The sequence below is a fragment of the Medicago sativa genome, chromosome 4 (assembly GCF_051527215.1).
Source record: "Medicago sativa cultivar Bolivia chromosome 4, Bolivia_mono, whole genome shotgun sequence".
NCBI lineage: Eukaryota > Viridiplantae > Streptophyta > Magnoliopsida > Fabales > Fabaceae > Medicago > Medicago sativa.
Genome location: NC_140752.1, coordinates 79,505,063 through 79,523,053, shown reverse-complemented (window position 1 = coordinate 79,523,053; position 17,991 = coordinate 79,505,063). Strand labels below are relative to the sequence as shown.

The 17,991-nt window shown below is 32.2% G+C and overlaps 3 protein-coding genes across 3 annotated transcripts; 2 read left to right on the top strand and 1 right to left on the bottom strand.

Annotated features, from left to right (window-relative positions):
• Window positions 1-2,627: 2,627 nt before the first annotated feature.
• Window positions 2,628-4,366, top strand: LOC146932362 (uncharacterized). Its single transcript, XM_085704019.1, has 3 exons — window positions 2,628-2,966; window positions 3,058-3,289; window positions 3,780-4,366. Exons 1-3 carry the CDS (start codon window positions 2,667-2,669, stop codon window positions 4,214-4,216), a joined length of 969 nt encoding a protein of 322 aa, XP_085560145.1. The 5' UTR covers window positions 2,628-2,666; the 3' UTR covers window positions 4,217-4,366.
• A 7,039-nt stretch (window positions 4,367-11,405) lies between these two features.
• On the top strand, window positions 11,406-13,548 carry LOC146932361 (uncharacterized). The gene is made up of 3 exons (XM_085704021.1): window positions 11,406-11,956; window positions 12,249-12,480; window positions 12,984-13,548. Exons 1-3 carry the CDS (start codon window positions 11,510-11,512, stop codon window positions 13,415-13,417), a joined length of 1,113 nt encoding a protein of 370 aa, XP_085560147.1. The 5' UTR covers window positions 11,406-11,509; the 3' UTR covers window positions 13,418-13,548.
• Window positions 13,549-15,297: 1,749 nt separating this feature from the next.
• Window positions 15,298-17,518, bottom strand: LOC146932360 (serine/threonine/tyrosine-protein kinase HT1-like). The gene is made up of 3 exons (XM_085704018.1): window positions 17,039-17,518; window positions 16,356-16,811; window positions 15,298-15,728 (listed from the first exon to the last, which is right to left on the bottom strand). The coding sequence occupies exons 1-3, from the start codon at window positions 17,363-17,365 to the stop codon at window positions 15,447-15,449; spliced, it is 1,065 nt and encodes a 354-aa protein (XP_085560144.1). The 5' UTR covers window positions 17,366-17,518; the 3' UTR covers window positions 15,298-15,446.
• Window positions 17,519-17,991: the final 473 nt, after the last annotated feature.

Sequence of the window (17,991 nt, the reverse complement as noted above, 5' to 3'; positions counted from 1 at the left end):
TCTTCTAATTTAACCAAGATTTTGAATTAATATCCAGCATTAGGCATGCAGCAACATTAAAACTCTTAGGAGAACTTGTCATCCATTTGAACCCCACAATAATTGAGAGATTAATCTAGTAGATGCGCGTGAAAGATACCTGATTTACAGCAAAAATTGGACCAAATGGTGCAAACTGCATACAAATATTTTAAACTAACACGAGGGACTCTGCTCATCAAACGCCAGAAACTTCATCCTCTAACAGAAAACTACCCTGGCATGATTCTTGAGAGTCCCATTCTTCCACGTTTCAAGTTTCAAGCCTCAAGTGAACACGACTCAAAGATTAAGAATAAGACTAAAATATTGATTTTGACAGCCATCTGAACTGTATAATTATTAATTAATAGCCACATGGATCAGATATAAATTATAAATCATTAATCAAATCAAACATGACAAAAACAAGGAAAACAATGTAGTATAGTAGATAAATGTTGGACCCTTTTGTGAATACGCGGTGCGCCATCGTCAACTTGTCCAACTAATGAAGAAGTCCACACTCTCTCCCCCTCAAAAAAAGTCCACACTCTCTGCCTTGAGAAAAAATAAATAATGCATAATGCACAAACACTAATACTTAAAAAGATTTACAAGATCATTCAATTAGTTTTATAAGGTCGTTCGATTATATCCTATAATTATAATAATAGTTTTATGATTGTAAAAAGAGATGTTTTGTTGTATTAAATCTTGTATTAAATCACTAAACATATGTTAAAATATAGACAAAATACACTCTTTTACGTTATTCAAAGAATATAAGAATACACTCTTGTATTAAATCACTAAACGTATGTGTACACCACTACCTTTTATTTGCATAAACATATAAGTTTCTTTTTATATTTATCCTCCTGTTCTCACATGATGTTAATTTGAAGTTCGGTAGAAAGATGAGTAAAATCTACCAAAGAATATAAGTTTTTGCATTGTTATGTTACTGATAACGAGAAAGGAATGAAGTTGATCACATATCATACATGCTTATTTTTTTTGTTTATTATGTTAAATCTCAAATTATCAGGATAAAAAACCTTCGTAATCTAGGGTTTAATTTCAAGATAAGTAAAGTCAGATAAAAAATATAATACTTTGTAACATTACTAATCATGAGATAGAAATGAAGTTGATCACATATCATCATACATGCTTATTTATTTATTTAGTGAGATTGGTTGTTGGGTCCAACAAGTATGATGGATAATGTTTTGTTCACTTTCACCATAATGGCTAATTTGTGGACGAAAAATAATACATGTGTCAAAAATTTCTCAAATTTGAAGTGTAGACGGCTAACCTTGTTATACCATATCAGAAACATGATAAATATTAGAATATTTAGGTGTATTTTTTTAAGTTTTTTCGTGTGATTTTTGACATAAAATATTCATAAATACTAAATATTTCTCAAATCCATAAAATGTTTAAAATTTGTTATTATACATATAAAATATGGATTTTATGCGAAAAATCACACAAAAACCAGTTAAAATAATGCACCTAAGTTTTGTCCAAGCTTTATCCTAATAAATGCTCGTGTAATTTTAAAATGGAATATGCTAAAAGAAATACCAATATAAATGTTATGTGATTCAAAAGACTAATAAAAATAACAAAAAATACTTCTAGAATAATTAAATGAACTGCAAGATGTATTTCACTTAATAAAATATATATTAATCGTAAAGTTTTTTTTACTTTAGAATATATATCTTTTTTTAGAGGTTCGGTATATATATATATATATATATATATATATATATATACCCTTATAATAATAAATATGCTTACAATATAAGTCCATAATTTTTAGTTTAACAAACAAAAATTTCAAAATTGTTAGGCCAAACTGTCAGGTTTACCGAGGTTCGAACCCCGACGTTTCTATATGTAAGTGAATTTTGGCTCCTATCAAAAGAAAAATATGCTTAGAATATAAAAAAAAAAACATAAATAGATATGCTTTACTTTTGAATCGCTATTTTCTTGTCATTTTATTTGTTTTAACTAGAATTTTTTTTTTTTTTGAGAGAATTTGTTTTAACTAAATATAATATAACTTCTTTTACAAATTTATGCAAAATTCACGAGAAATCTAGAAACGTAAATCAATCACTGTATCTGCTACAAATAATTTCCCTCAAACAAAAAGTATTGGAATATTCCCGAATATTGAAATGAATAAATCGTACAAAGAGCACTTTTTTATACTAAGAAATTTTACCAAAAATTTAATTATAGAAATTAATTAACATTAATATTGGATTAAGACAAAACGACAAAAGGAATTAAGCCCCACCGTTTTGAATGAGAGATAAGACTAAATGAGGATGTAAAGCTGGTTCCTCAAAATCCAAGTCCACACAAGTGGATTGTGGTTGGAACAAATAATTGCATTCTAGCTCATTATGTTCTCATCTTATATCTCAATTATTATAAATCTTAATCAACAACCAAATGGGCCCTCACTAACACATGTAGTATCGAAATCACTCACTCTTCTTACATATGCGCGGCGATTAGAGAGAGAGATTGTCCCACCTTCTTGTATAAAAAGACATTCATTCTTCATTCTATTTTCCACACACAACACAACGTTAGAGTCAAAACATAACATAATCATGGGTGCAACCTCTTTAGCACGAGTGACTAGGTATTTGCCAGCTGGTTTTCGTAGGGAATTGTCTAGGCAAAAACTGCAGCAATATGCAGACACAAATCTTGGTGATGTTGAATTTGATTTTCTTGATGATTGTGATGTGGGTTTTGGTAGTAGTTCTAGTAGTGATGAGTTTCATCATGATAATCATAAGGAGTTAGATATTGAAGATGATGAAGATAAATCTACTGAGAGAGTTAATGAAGGTTGTAACAATGAGGAGAATAGAAATTTTTGGGACAACCAACTTCAGCTTTTGCAGGTAATTAATCAATTTATTCATAATCTATATGTATTAATTTTGAGGTTTAGTTTTGTGTTGTGTTAACAAAATTGGTTTTGATTTTGTGCAGACAAACTTATATAGAACAAGTTCTGTTGAAATAAGCATAAGGAATGCAACAAAAGAAGCAATTGAGGAAATAGATAGATCAAAATTAGAGTGTAGTTGTAGTAGACAGAGTGGTGAAGCCAGATCATGTCCAAACTGTTTTATGAGACAAGTCTCTAGCCGGCTTCAAAATGGTGGTTTTAACAGTGCAATTTGTAATACTAAATGGACAAGTTCACATAATCTTCCATCAGGTACGTAATTTTATTTAATTAGTAATTTTTACACTTTAAACAATTATTCAATTTATTATATGATATAATATGTCCTACAAATGCATGCATCTTTTTCTCTTTTTTTGAAACTGTAACACTTTTTCTTTTAATAATTAAGAAACTTGTCCCATATGATATATTTTGACCTTATAGTCCTTTTTAAATCACTAATCTATTTTACCTTTTTTTGTAGCACTATTATTAATCAGGATCATTAGCTATATTGAGAAGAATGTATTAGGTATTAGGTGTGTATGTGTGTGTTTGAAAAGCAACAGGATTTTTAATTAAAAAATTAAGGTGTTATGTTGTGTGGTTGCTATCAACAATAACAAAAAATTAAAATTGAAATCAAATTTCTGCATATGTAAAACCCATTTATAACAAATAAAATTAAGATTTTAAGCTTCAAGAAATTAATATGTACTGATCAAAAGCTAACATTATATATGCCATTGTAACTATGCAGGGGAACATACATTTTTGGATGTGATACATAGTACAAACAAAGAGAAAGGAGATATTAGGGTGATCATAGAACTAAACTTTCGAGCACAATTTGAAATGGGAAAAGCAAGTGAGGACTATAACCGTCTTGTGAGGAAACTCCCTGAAGTTTATGTAGGAAAAGCAGAGAGATTAAGCAACATAATCAAGATTATGTGTATGGCAGCTAAAAGGTGTTTGAAGGAAAACAAAATGCACATGGGACCATGGAGAAAACATAAATACATGCAAGCTAAGTGGTTAGGTCCATTTAAAAGGAACACTTCAACTAATTCACTTTCATTGGGATATTCTGAGAAGAATATTAATCCAAAGCAGAAGCCAAAGGCATCGATGTTAACTGTGGATTTGCTAGAGAAGTTTCCTGATATGCATTGTACTGCTATTGAAGTTGTGTAGATTGATACTATTTTTTGTTTTTTGGTAGATAGGTTTTTTTGTAGTATTTTTTTTTTATATTTCTAGTGAGAAAGGTGTGATCGAATATCGTTTCATAAGCATGTAAGAATTATTTATAGCAATACATAGGCCGTTTGAACCTGCTTTGAATTCCCAAGATCAAATAAGATATACACATATTGGTGTTGATTGATAAGGTAGCATTTGACTTGAGAACGGTATAGAATGTGGCAGTTTGTTATGTTGTTCAACTCTACTATTTGTACCTTTTTAGGTAAAAATAAAGATTTTTTTTTTAAGAAACTAAATTGGTACTGGAGAGAATTGAACCTGAGACCTTAAGGAGAGGAGCATACTCCTATGTCTCAAGTCAATACCACCTAATAAAGATTGTTTTTCTTAAGTTCAAGGTCTTAAATTGAAACAAGGTAGAGATAACAGTCACAAGATGTAGAGAATTTGATATAAAACTTTTGTATATTTCACATGAAAATAAATAAATAAATGAGTACATTGTCTGATTTTACATTGTATACACCTAAAGTTGGTTAAGGTGAGAGTGTTGAGCCATCATCACCCTAACTGAATTGCTAAGTCAGCATGGTGTAGTTACACTCTTCCTAGAGTTAGTTATGAAACCAATTGGCTTCCACTATGGGACAAGGGAAGAATTTTGTCAAGCGTGCAACATGTGAAACAATAGAGGAAGTTTGTCAAGTGTGCACCATGAGTATCAAAGTTGATATCTTGGAGATGGAAGCAAGCATGGTTCAACGGAAGTGAATGGAAGCATTGAAGGGTGAGGCGGTGATGACGGGCAACCTAGCACGTTTAGGTCATGACGGTGATGTAATGGAGGTGATGTGTGTGTTCCCAAGGTCAAGTTTGGTCAGGAGAGGCAGATGTAACAATATTCATGATCAACCTTAGAGGTGGAGTGGCAAAGGTGAAAGTCATAATGGATGTACGTGTTTGGAAGTTGAGGTAGAGAAAACTCAGCTGGAGGTGGAGTCTTCCACTAATGAGACTGAGAGAAGACAAGTTGAAGACATCGTAATGGTACGACTATGGAAACCATGAGTGCTATGCTCTAGTTGTGAGCAAGGGAATTCTTCAATAGGACGAAAGACATTTTGGGATTTGAAGAATGTATGACACGTCTTCTAGGATTACTTGAAAAGACCAATGGTAATTGAAGATTAGTGAATCTTCAAGAGGATGGATTTGATCACTATGAGAAGCTGAAGATGTTATGGTGTAAACTTGTTGAACTACCTAAAAGTCCTAGTATAGTTGGGTGCAAAGATCTTCAAGAGGACGGAAGACATTCTGAAGTTTGAAGAGGTAAAGGTGAAAAAACTTACGAAACTACAAAGTTAAGTTGGATGGAAGGTGAAAAATAAGACTTGGAAGCTTGTGGAACTACCGAGGGTGGTTGGATGCAAGTGAAAGACAGTGTGTGGATCAAGGTTCAAGCGAGAATTTCGAATTGATTGGTTTTGTCTTGAGGAATAGTTCAAGGCATGATTAAAGAGCAAGTTGGTTGATGATTAAATTGGCATCACCATAAATTTAGAGTCAAGGTGGATAATTGTTGAGTTTGACTCAAAATTTGATGTTTGTGTTTTAGAAAAAACCGTGGCACGATATGGAGAAATCGTGGCACAATTTTGGATCGACAAAAATCAAGGCACGATTTTGGATAATGTTCAGCTGTACTGTGTACGAACTGGAAAATCGTGGCACAAATTTAGATACCTTATTTAAGCACCATTTGACCCATCTGTTGAGTAAGCTTGGTGAATCTCATGGAAATCAAAGGAGTGAACTTTTAAGGTATTTAGATACTAAAGGTTGAGGGTCTTTGGATGGGGTTCAAAGCTTTAAGATGTGAATCTTGGAGAACCTAAAAGAGGGGGTTCTTGGGAGAGGGTTGGTGCCTTTTCGAGAGAGATTCATGAGGTTGGGAAGCACATCAAAGAAGAGTCTATGAAAGAAACTTGGGTGAGTCTTGGGATAGTCTTGGGATACAAAAATAGAAGATCTTTAGGAAATCAAAGGCTAAAGGTTGCTTCTCTTTTGGGGTTAGATTCTAGAGTTGGGAAACAATTGGGAAACACCTTGGAAGAGTGAAAATCATTGAGTGTCTTGTTCATTGGAAGAGATTGGGAAATGAGTAGAAATTATGTTTGTTCTTGGTGAGCTTGATGAAGCTAATTTCTTAAAACTCTTTTGTATCTCTTTGTAAAGAACTCAATGATAATGGATTGAAGAGATCAATCCATATCCCCCATAGTAGGTCATTGTTGGACCAAACTAGGTAAACATTTCTTGGTGTTGCTTTCTTTTATCCACTCTCTTTATCTTGTCTATTATTTGGTTCGATTGTGGTTTTGCTTTACAGTTGGTTTCTATATTAGATCTAGAATTGTTGTTGTTGTTGCTTGTGGTTATTTTTGTTATTGGTTGTTATGGATACTTGCCCCACGAATCTAAATTTCATTGATGTGAGATTTGAAGTTACCGAATTCACAACAATTGACGCCTCATGTGGGGACGTGAAATGTATCTTCATTTGTTATCCATAGGGTGTGAAGGGTTACAGGATGTGGAAATTGGAATATGGTGGAGGATCAAGAATCGTGATAAGCAATGATGTTATGTTTGATGAGACCTCTATGAGGATGAAGTGCAAAGACTTGAACACTCTAGAACTAGAAACAAGGGTAGAGGAAGTTTAGGAGACTTCTCAAAACACGCACGTGTGGTTTTTAACGTTATATGGCTTTCTGTCGTGTGGATTATTTGGAAAGAGAATAATAGACACATATCCCAACATAAGGAGGAAGATATTAATTCTTAAGGCTAAATGTTTTCAGGTGGTTAAAATCGACATATACTATGTTTGATTTTGACCACACTTATTGGAGGTTTAATCCTCTTCATTGCCTTAAGGTTGTAAATTAATGTTCCCTTGTGCTAGTGATCGTATGTTCTTGTTTTTGTTATTTCTATTATAACTTTGTAACTTTTTAAAGTCTTCTCTTGCATTTCTTGTACGAGAAGACTTCTTGGGTTTTGATAATATAATTCATTTTAGCCTGTTAAAAAAAAGGGACAATTAAAATATACAAAACAATTTGAATACACAATTTTTTTTTTCTTTCTAACTTTGGTCCTTGTATTAACACTCAAATTTTTTTTTTGGTCGAAAAGAGGATATTTCATTCATTGATAGCTAAAAAGCTAGGGATTACACATGTGCAGAAAACTATCCACTATTGGGATAAAGTACAGAATTACTGCAAAATCCTACAATTACATCACTTAAGCACATGATTTGCTCCTGACTTGTACATCTCACGCATATAATGGTAACATAGCCTAGCTAAGAATGAATACCCACAAGAGAGGGTAGCAATAACCCATTACAGTACAACATTCTAAACATACAACTGAAATAAAAGAATCAAAAAACACCACCGAAACAAAGGAGACACCACCACCATAAAGTGAAATTCTTGAAATTAAGCAATGGACTAGCATCTAACTTTGAACCCGCACAACCAAGCTTGAATTCCACACATCTCCTTCCAAAAACAAGCCACCTGCAAACTGAAAATAGACAAGAAATCCAGCTCACAAACAAACAGCAACCCCAATGGATCTTCTAAATCAAACCAGATCCGCACACAAAAGGACTAACAAATGGACCCAAACCAGATTGAAGTACCAGATCTAGCAAATAAACCAGTTTTAGCTAGTAGATCACTCCAAAAAATGAGAATATGACATAACAACATGTAAAGAGACTAAGAACAACTGACCAAAATAACAACAACCACGTTTTCGACATTAGAACAACAAAGATGGGGAGAAGACAAAGAGAGGAGGTTTCGATGCACTAGAGGAGGATTTGGCTGGACAGATCAGCAAGTATTAACAACAATTTTACCATGACAGAAAATACAGACACAAATAGAAGAAGATGACGAGAAAAAGGGAATGATGTCTAGCACATAGATCTAAAAACACTACCAACGTAGAGGAGACGGCGGCTCTAGGGAATCTTAGAAACCCTAAGCCGCGAGAGGAAGAGTACACGGCCGACTCTCAAAACTGCTTGTGATGTTGGATTTCTTAAAAAATAAGTTAAAAACAGTACATACACTCAAATTTTTTGAATATGTTGATTGTCCTATGTAATTGTTTCAAAATGATTGTTCAAAAAACATAGCTGGTCCAAGAACTAAGCGGCCCAAATTAGAGTTTTAAGTTTCAAAATTCTAGATTAAAATAGACCTAAAAAAAGTTTAATTTAGTTAAAAATATTAATATGACAACAAAGTTATATATGTTTTTCTAGTTGAGATGGTAAACGTGAAGAAAAATTAAATTTTTTTATTTTATTTTATAAAGTTTTATATAATTAATTTTTTATTTATTTTAAAAACCTCGTAATAAAAGTTGTTTTATTGGACCCGTAGGTCAAATAACATAGTTAAAAAACAAACTTCCCTGGCTACTTCATGATTCATGAGTCTTACTCTATCACGTTTAAACCACCAAAGAAGACTCATGGATTAAAAGAATACATTAATGATTATGACAGCCATCTGAATCATATTAATTAATAGCCACATGGATCAGAAATAAATTAAAAATCGTTAATTAAACCAGACATGACAAAAACAAGGGAAATATTGTATAGGAGTCGATGAATTAGTCAAAAAAAATTGTTTAGATAAAGATTTGGATTCTTTTGTAAGACGCGGCGCACCATCGTCAAGTTGTCCAACTAATATCACTCTCTTTTTTAACTTAAAAAAAAATAAAAATTCTCTTTTTAACTTCCCTTTGAATTAACTACACATGACTAGAAGGCGGCAACAAAACCTTTAAATCAATTAGTAGGGACAATGCATAATTTATGTAAAGTTCGAGGTTCAAACCTTAACCACCATAAAAAATATTGATAACAAATTATGCCGTTAAATTTTTTTAGATGGCTAAACTAAAAAGTATGAGACCTACTCTCTCTTAAATAAAATTTAAACAAAAGTGGTATTTAAAAAATCAATGTATATGTGGATAAAAATATATTTCAATCCAAGTGGATATATTGATATATTTCAAAATACCACTTTTGTTTAAATTTTTTCAAAAGTGGTTTTCCAACGTTGCAACCTTCTTTTACCTCTCTAATTGATATATTTTTATCCACATATACATTGGAAGGATATATTTTTATCCACCTAATTGATATATTTTTATCCATATATACACCATTCGGTCACTAATATAAGCAAAAATTCACTTTTTAGATATATTCAATTAATGTTGTATGTGGTCTTTATTATATGTCACATACATCATTAATTGAATGTATCTAAAAAGTGGATTTTTGCTTATATTAGTGACCGGAGGGTGTACATTATTTTTTTTCAAAAGTGATTTTCCAACGTTGCAACCTTCTTTTACCACCTTAATTGATATTTTTTCAAAAGTGGTTTTTTCAATGTTGCAATGTTGGAACGATATAGGCTCTGTTTGGTAAAAAGAAGTTATAAGCTAGCTGATAAGTTAGCTGATAGCTGAAAAGCTAGCTTATAGCTGATGACTGATAGCTAATAGCTTATAGCTGAAAAGCTTGCTTATTAAAAATAATGTGTTTGGTAAAATTAGCTTTTGAAGTGGTTGATAAGTAATAAAATGACATAAAAGGACATGTTTTTCATTTTATTTTATAAATATACATAAAAAATTACTTAATTTATTTCTTTTTAAATATTTAAATTTATTTCAAATTACTTTCATCACCAAAATAATAAATGTGTTTTATGAATTCAATTAACATTTTTTTTATTAAACATTTGTTTCACTATTTATTGTATATTTCATTTAAAATTATAATTATATTATATGAATTAAGAGCAAGATAATAAGAAAACGAGGTAATAAGAAAAATAGAGCAAGGTAATAACGTGCAACATGCTGGTTGCATCAAATTATAAAATGTGGGTATATTTTTTTTTTTACTAAAAGGATATGTTTGTTTATTTATTTTTTATAAATTATATATGTAAGTTTTTTTACTCAATGTATTTTTTTAAATATTCAAATTTATTTGAAATTTGAAATTATTTCCATCTTCACACTGATAAATGTGCTTTATGAATTCAATTGACATTTTTTATTCGACAAATTTTATTTAACTAAACTTGTTTCACTATTTATTTATTATTTATTATATATTTTATTTAACATTAAATATTATATGAATTACAAGCAAGGTCATAAAAAAAGTGAACAAAAAATAGAGAAAAATATACCATGTAGTGACTAGCAAGCTGTGAGCATGGTTGCTGTAGGAGGCCATGAAACGTGGGAAGTGGGTAGTTTTTTTATTTATTTAAAAATAATAAAATTAAATTAACAAGGTTAAAATTGGAAGAAATTATAAGAAGCTAAAAGCTATAAGCTCAAAAGCTACTTGAAATAGCTTTTCAAGAAAAGCTATAAGCTCACGAAAAAAGCTTGTTACCAAACACGTCAAATTTTGATCCAACAAGCTTATAAGCTAATTCAACAAGCTATAAGCTAGCTTCTTGTTGTTACCAAACACAGCCATATTTGAAAAACCAACAAGTTATGCATCAATTTTTTCAATTACCATCTTTGCTTATATTTCAATTTAGATAGAGTATATTGATTTTATTCAATAAATTAACAATAGTTAGAGAATATTAGAAAGAAAATGTCTAAAAATAGTAGATGAATATAATTTATTCAAACAAAGTTAATGAGAAATGTAGAAAAGTAAGTACTAATCACTCCGTAAGTAAACAATGATTCGTTTTATTTCTAGTAGAATTTGGAATAATCGAAATTTTGAGATGAATAAACTGTCAGGTACAAAGAATGAGCGTTTCTTTGTATTAAGAAACTATTACCAAAAGTTTGTTTATAGAAATTAACTAATGTTGGATTAGGATTAAACGACAAAAAGAACTAAGCCCCACCGATTTGAACGGGATAAGACTAAAAGAAGGTTGCAACGTTGGTTCTGCAAATATCCAAGAGGATTAGCATGGTTTTGGTTGGAAAAAATAATAGCACACCAAATGACGTGGATCCATGCTGTAACATGTATGTTATTATATTACCATAATAATATTAGCTTTCTCTCTAATCTATATCAATCATTTGAATATGCTGATTATGTTCTCATCTTAAAATCTCTAAATCTCAATTAACAATCTTAATCAATAACCAATTGGGCCCTATCACCACATGTTGTGCCAAAATCACTCTTACATGTGCACGGTGATTAGAGAGATATTGTCACACCCTTTGATGATTTTTCTAATCTTGTATAAAAAGAGTTTCATTGTTCATTCTATTTTCCACACACAACACACAACATTAGAATCAAACATAATCATGGGTGCAACCTCTATGTCCCGTGTTACTAGGTATTTGCCTGTTGGTTTTCGTAGGGAATTGTCTAGGCAAAAACTGCAGCAATATGCAGACACAAGTCTTGGTGATGTTGAATTTGAATTTCTTGATGATTGTGATGTGGGTTTTGGTAGTAGTTCTAGTAGTGATGAGTTTCATCATGATAATCATATGGAGTTGGATGTTGAAGAAGATGATGATAAATGTGAGAGGGTTAATGAAGGTAACAATGATGAAAAGAATAAATTTTTTTGGGACAACCAACTCCAGCTTTTGCAGGTAATTGATCCATTGATTTATGATCTATATTTTTTAATTGTGTCTTTATTTATTTTCTTCTTGTGCTAATAGGTTTTTATTTATTAATTATAACCTTGATTTGTGATAATTCATTTGTAACCTTTAATTTTACTTTTATTATTTACAACTTCATGATAAAAAAGGTGTCAATATTATACGTTATGAGTTTGAACTCGTGATTTCCCACTTGAACAAAGGGTCGTAATTTATTTGTTAGCTTTATTTTTGAGAGGTGTTAGTTGTTCACCAAATTGATTTTGATTTAGTGCAGACCAACCTATACAGAACAAGTTCTGTTGAAATAAGCATAAGGAATGCAACGAAAGAAGCAATTGAAAAAATAAATGGATCGAAATTGGAGTGCATTTGCAGTGGACAGAGTGGTGCAGTCAGCTCATGTCGACATTGTTTTATGAGACAAGTCTCTAGCCAGCTTCAAAATGCTGGTTTTAACAGTGCCATTTGTAATACTAAATGGACAAATTTACATAATCTTCCATCAGGTAATTTGATTTAATTAATAATTTATAACCTTTAAAGAATCATTCAACATATAATATGATATATTTTAACCTTAAAGTCCCTTTCAAAACCCTAAGCATTTTTACCTTTCTCTGTAGTCCTATCATTAATCAGGATCATTAGCTATTTTAATAATAATGTATTAGGTATTAGGTGTATATATTTTTTTTTCAAAAGTAACAGGACCTCTTATTAAAAAAAGTTACTCTAAGATGTTATGTTTTTTTGACCATGTAATTAAGTGGGTTCCAACCAAGAGGAATTTTTTTAGGGTTTTAGATACAAGACAAATAAAACTTATGCGCATGCGCACAAATTTAGAATCAATTTGTTATAACCTTTTTGTGATCAACTTAATATCAAAATCATTTTTTTTATAATCTATAACAAACGGACCTTACATTTTGAAATTAAATAGAAAAAACTTCAAGAAATTAAGTAATATATACTTACACCTAACAATTACACTATTATAATTATGCAGGGGAGCATACATTTTTGGATGTGATGTATAATACAAGCAAAGAGAAAGGAGATATTAGGGTGATAATAGAACTAAACTTTCGAGCACAATTTGAGATGGGAAAAGCAAGTGAAGACTATAACCGTCTTGTGAGGAAACTGCCTGAGGTTTATGTAGGAAAAGCAGAGAGATTAAGCAACATAATCAAGATTATGTGTATGGCAGCTAAAAGATGCTTGAAAGAAAACAAAATGCACATGGGACCATGGAGAAAACATAAATACATGCAAGCTAAATGGTTAGGTCCATTTAAAAGGAACACTTTAACAAATTCACTTTCATTGGGATATTCTGAGAGGAATATTAGTCCAAAGCAGAAGCCAAAGGCATCAATGTTAACCGTTGATTTATTAGAGAATATTCCTAATGTGCATACTGCTGTTAAAGTTGTGTAAATTGTTATTATTGGTCAAGGTGGAAACTTAGTTAATTGGTTTTTTCTTTGTTTTTTGGAAATTGATAGATGTAGCGAGAAAAGTATCATGAAAATATCCCGATAATATAATTATTCAACACCTTTCCTTAATTACACCCCATTGCCTCCTTTAATTTTCGGCCAATAACAAATTTAATTGGCTGAAACTTTTTCTTGATCAATTCTTGATAAAAACTCTCTAGATAAATATCAACGCTTTTATTTTTTTTTACTGAAATAGATTTAAATCGAATAGGGTTTCACGAGTGTGTAAAAATATTTTATAGCAATTCATAGATTTTTTTAAAGGAAAATATATGTAAATATATATTATAAAGGTCACCAAAAAGAGGACAAAAAGATTGGAAAATGCACCAAAAACAAAGACCACAAAAACACCAACAAGCAAGTTAGCAGCTGCTTCACTCTGCAAAAGAGAGAAACACAAAAAAAAAAAAAAAAACATCTGGATAGCTAGACGACATGAGGAAGAACCGCAACGCTGCCCCCTCCGCCACCCACCGACCAGCATCACAAGATGGGATGCATCTCCCACTCGGAGAAGGAGCACGGGCTAGCAGGGCATTTTTCAAGGAACCATTTTCAGGAGAAGACCTTCGCCCTCTCGACCACTAGCTCAACTAAGGTAGAGCCACCAACAATGATAATATCATTTCGTCAGTCCCAGCTAGACCACACGACAACATACCAAACTAAAGTCAAACCCAGACACACCCGCATACCCACTCCCGGACCAAGAAAATAGTCAAAACCCTAAACAAGACCCCTAGGAGAAACCCACTCCAACCCTAACCACACCCAGTTATAGAATACCATACCAACAAAAGATGAGCGCAAGACACAAGCAAATGGTCGGTATACTCCCCCCCCCCCCCCCCCCCAGAAAGCACATGCTGACCCTCCCGAGCTCAATAGAGCCCCTTTCCTAAGGAGATTAAGTTTGGTGGGAGCACGATCTTGAAGGATCTTCCAAGAGAAGACAACCACCTTGGAAGGAGCCCATGACTTCCACACTCAAGCTAGAGTCCGAACAATCCCCTAGACGGGGTCCACCTCTAACCTCACATCCCGCATCAGAGACTTCACAAGCATATTTCACAGAGTACTGATGACCAGAATTAAGCCTCCACTGCCAAGAAGAAATACATAGACTTATAAGCTGCTCAAATTTTCAAGATCAAATAAGACATATACTGTAAATATTTTTGTTGATCGATACGTAGCATTTGACTTGAGAAATATAAAGTTAATTGACAAGGAGTAGCAGTTTGTTATTTTGTTCTATTCTACTTTGTTTTTACCTTCTCATGTAAAACTCAAGATATATATCACTTTCCTTTTGTTCAGTCTTTCAGTAACAAATCTAAAATAAATTGCTATGTTAAGTATCGTCTATTTTATATGTCAAACACAAAGGTGTTAAAATCGTAGTTTTTTTTTTGTTAATAATCAAAATTTATCAATTACAAATACAATAGATGCTTTAATTCATTATTACAAAAGAAGATCAACCACATTGAATATATGGCAGGGGATTATTACACCAAATAGCAAAAAAATAGCAATGTGGTTGATTTTTATCCTCTACACAAGCATCTCAACATTCATAATTTCAGCTTGAATTAAATGATCTTATTTCTCATAGACCAAATATCTCAAACTGTAGCCAAAAAAACTAGACTAGTTGCACTATCAAATTTCTTTCCTAATTTTAACAATTTCCTAAACCAAAGGAGATGTAGATGGCCTCCCAATTAAAATCAACCTTCTACCTCCACCCACTCAATTATGTTCCTCCAAATTGCAGTAGTAAATATGCAAGAAAAGACTAAATATGAGTTGGTTCAAGTAGTAAGCAACTTGAATATCTTCAATGTATAAAGAGAACTAAGAATGAACCTATAACAACCTATTTCTGCATTGGGTTGCTATTCAAACCATTCAATATTAATTACAATGGACCTAGTGTACTACAAAATTCAGGACACTCAGAATATACATGTAAATTTTGGTTTAGGCACAAAACCACTACTATGGTGTGCATGACTATGCTTGTGAATCCAATGAAGAAGCCCTTTTTTATGATCTTGTCCACAAGGGTTTTGTAGCACGGTCAATGTTCCATCACGAGCAAGCGAAGATTCAAATTGCTCTAACACCTTAACAACCTGCCAGAACTCAGGCCTTTTGTCTGGATTCAAGGACCAACATTGCTCCATTAAAGCTCGCATAGCTGGTGGGCAGTTTGAAGGAATAACAGGCCTTGAATTCTGAAAACCACATCACAAGATTATTAGAATAGGTAAATGTAAAGCATTCCCACAATTACTGATATTTGATGATCACAAGAATTCATTATTAAGCTATATTTTTAGTAATCTATCACTAAAAATGCTACACCACTCAAGAAAACAAGTGCATATGATTATAAACCAATTCATGTTAGTTTAAGAAACAAATTTTATAAACTTATACAAACAATTATTTTTCTTTCTCAATATATACCAAGTATGGATGCCTTGGTGGTGAAGATATGGATGCCTTGGTGGTGAAGATATCTCCTTTCAATCTAATGATCATGAAGCTTTGGTTATCTTATTATCCATCTAATGAATGGTGATATCTCACCAAGGATTTGGCATAATAATCTCCAAACATCATTTGGTTTGCTATAAAATATATTCTTTTGTGACATCAAATGGTTACAAACTAGCAAATTATTCAATGGAATTATGTTTGAAAAGAGGCTGTGGACGTTTTCAATGCATTGAGTAGAAAAGAAACTTGTAACTTTTATAAAGAATGATGATTTGACCGGCAACAAAGAATAATGTTATAGATATCAAAGATGATTCGTTATTCAGATTCACATGACTTAAAATTGCAAAGGAACGTACCTTATTCACGACAGCAAACGCAGCCTGGACGGGAGTCATATCCTCGAATGGCATTCTACCGGTGAGCATCTCCCATAACATAAGCCCAAAACTATAGACATCAACCTTTCTCCCATAGGATTTTCTTTTGATCATCTCAGGTGCCATCCAACGGTAGGTACCAAGGTCGTCAGCAAGTAACTCGCAGTGTGCTTCCTCACAAGCAATGCCAAAATCGGCAATTTTAAGGTGAAAGTCACCATTAACAAGGACATTCTCTGGTTTAAGGTCTCTATGAACGACGCCTTGCGAGTGTATATATTCCATTCCACGAGCGATATCCAGAGAAAAAGCAATTAGCTTCTGTAGAGAAACCGTTTTCCCCTCCAACTTATGCAAATATGCCCTCAACGAACCTTCTGACAGATATTCTGTGATAACACAATAAACAGGTGGCTTTCTGCATGCTGCTACCAACTGCACAATCAGATGAAGATATATGAGAAATCATGTACAAAATACCTTCCTTGTAATAGTAAATTTCTCTACATGATCTGAAGTATGAACTGCATAATTAGCCAAAGGATACAACAAAGGATGTAGAAAATATTATCCCTAATTAGACCAAAGTTTCTTTATATATTTATATTCTATTTAAAAAAAAAAACCTATACAAAAGAAGAGAAACAGTTGAATTTGATTACCTTAAGAACATTAGGATGGTGGAGGCGAGATAAAAGTGTGACTTCAGTGATGAATTGTTTCTCTAATGTAGCAGCCATTGTTCCGTCTTCATCATCATCTGGTACCTTGATATTTTTGACGGCAACAGGTTCGTCGTCATACAAACCATGGTAAAGCCTGCTATGAGCTCCATGAGAAAACTTAGGACCAAGAAAGAGCTTAGAGAGGTCAACATTCCATTCATCCTCAGATGTTTCAACCGCAGTAACCTTTCCTCCATGGTGATCAAAATACTTTGACTTGTGGCTGAATCTCATCGATGGAAAGTGCTTAATTGTTGTTGCCATACTGGTGCGGCTGAACAATGAAAGAGTCTATTCCAAACAATTTTGAAGAGTGCAACAGACTTCTCTATATATACTCGTACTTTTTTCCGAAACAAAATTCCTTCTTTCCCTCTAACTATGAAACTTCCCTTAAATATATATCCTCTTTTTTTTTTTTTTGAAAGGTTATATTTATTTTCTATCTATTCTCTAGTTATAAAACTTAATGTCTACCAAAAATACAATCTTACCCCTTCTTAATTTTTTGACATGTCATCAAAATTATATCCTTTTGTGTCTTTTGCTTCAACTTTCCCCTATTTTTTCTCACTAAAAAAAAATTAAAACAAACTCACTCGATAAAACACACTAACTAAATCTTTTTTAAAGAAAAAACAAACTTAATCTTAATCACAATCAAAACAAATTTTCCTATAATTCAACTTTTAAATATCTAAAGAGTTAAAAAAATTACAATCTTCTATTTTCTATTCTCTAATCATGATACTTAATGTCTACCAAAAATACAATTTTACCCCTTCTTAATCTTATGACACGTCATCAAAATTATATCATTTTGTGTCTTTTGCTTCAACTTCCCCCTATTTTTTCTCTTTTAAAAACAAATTAAAACAAATTCACTCAAT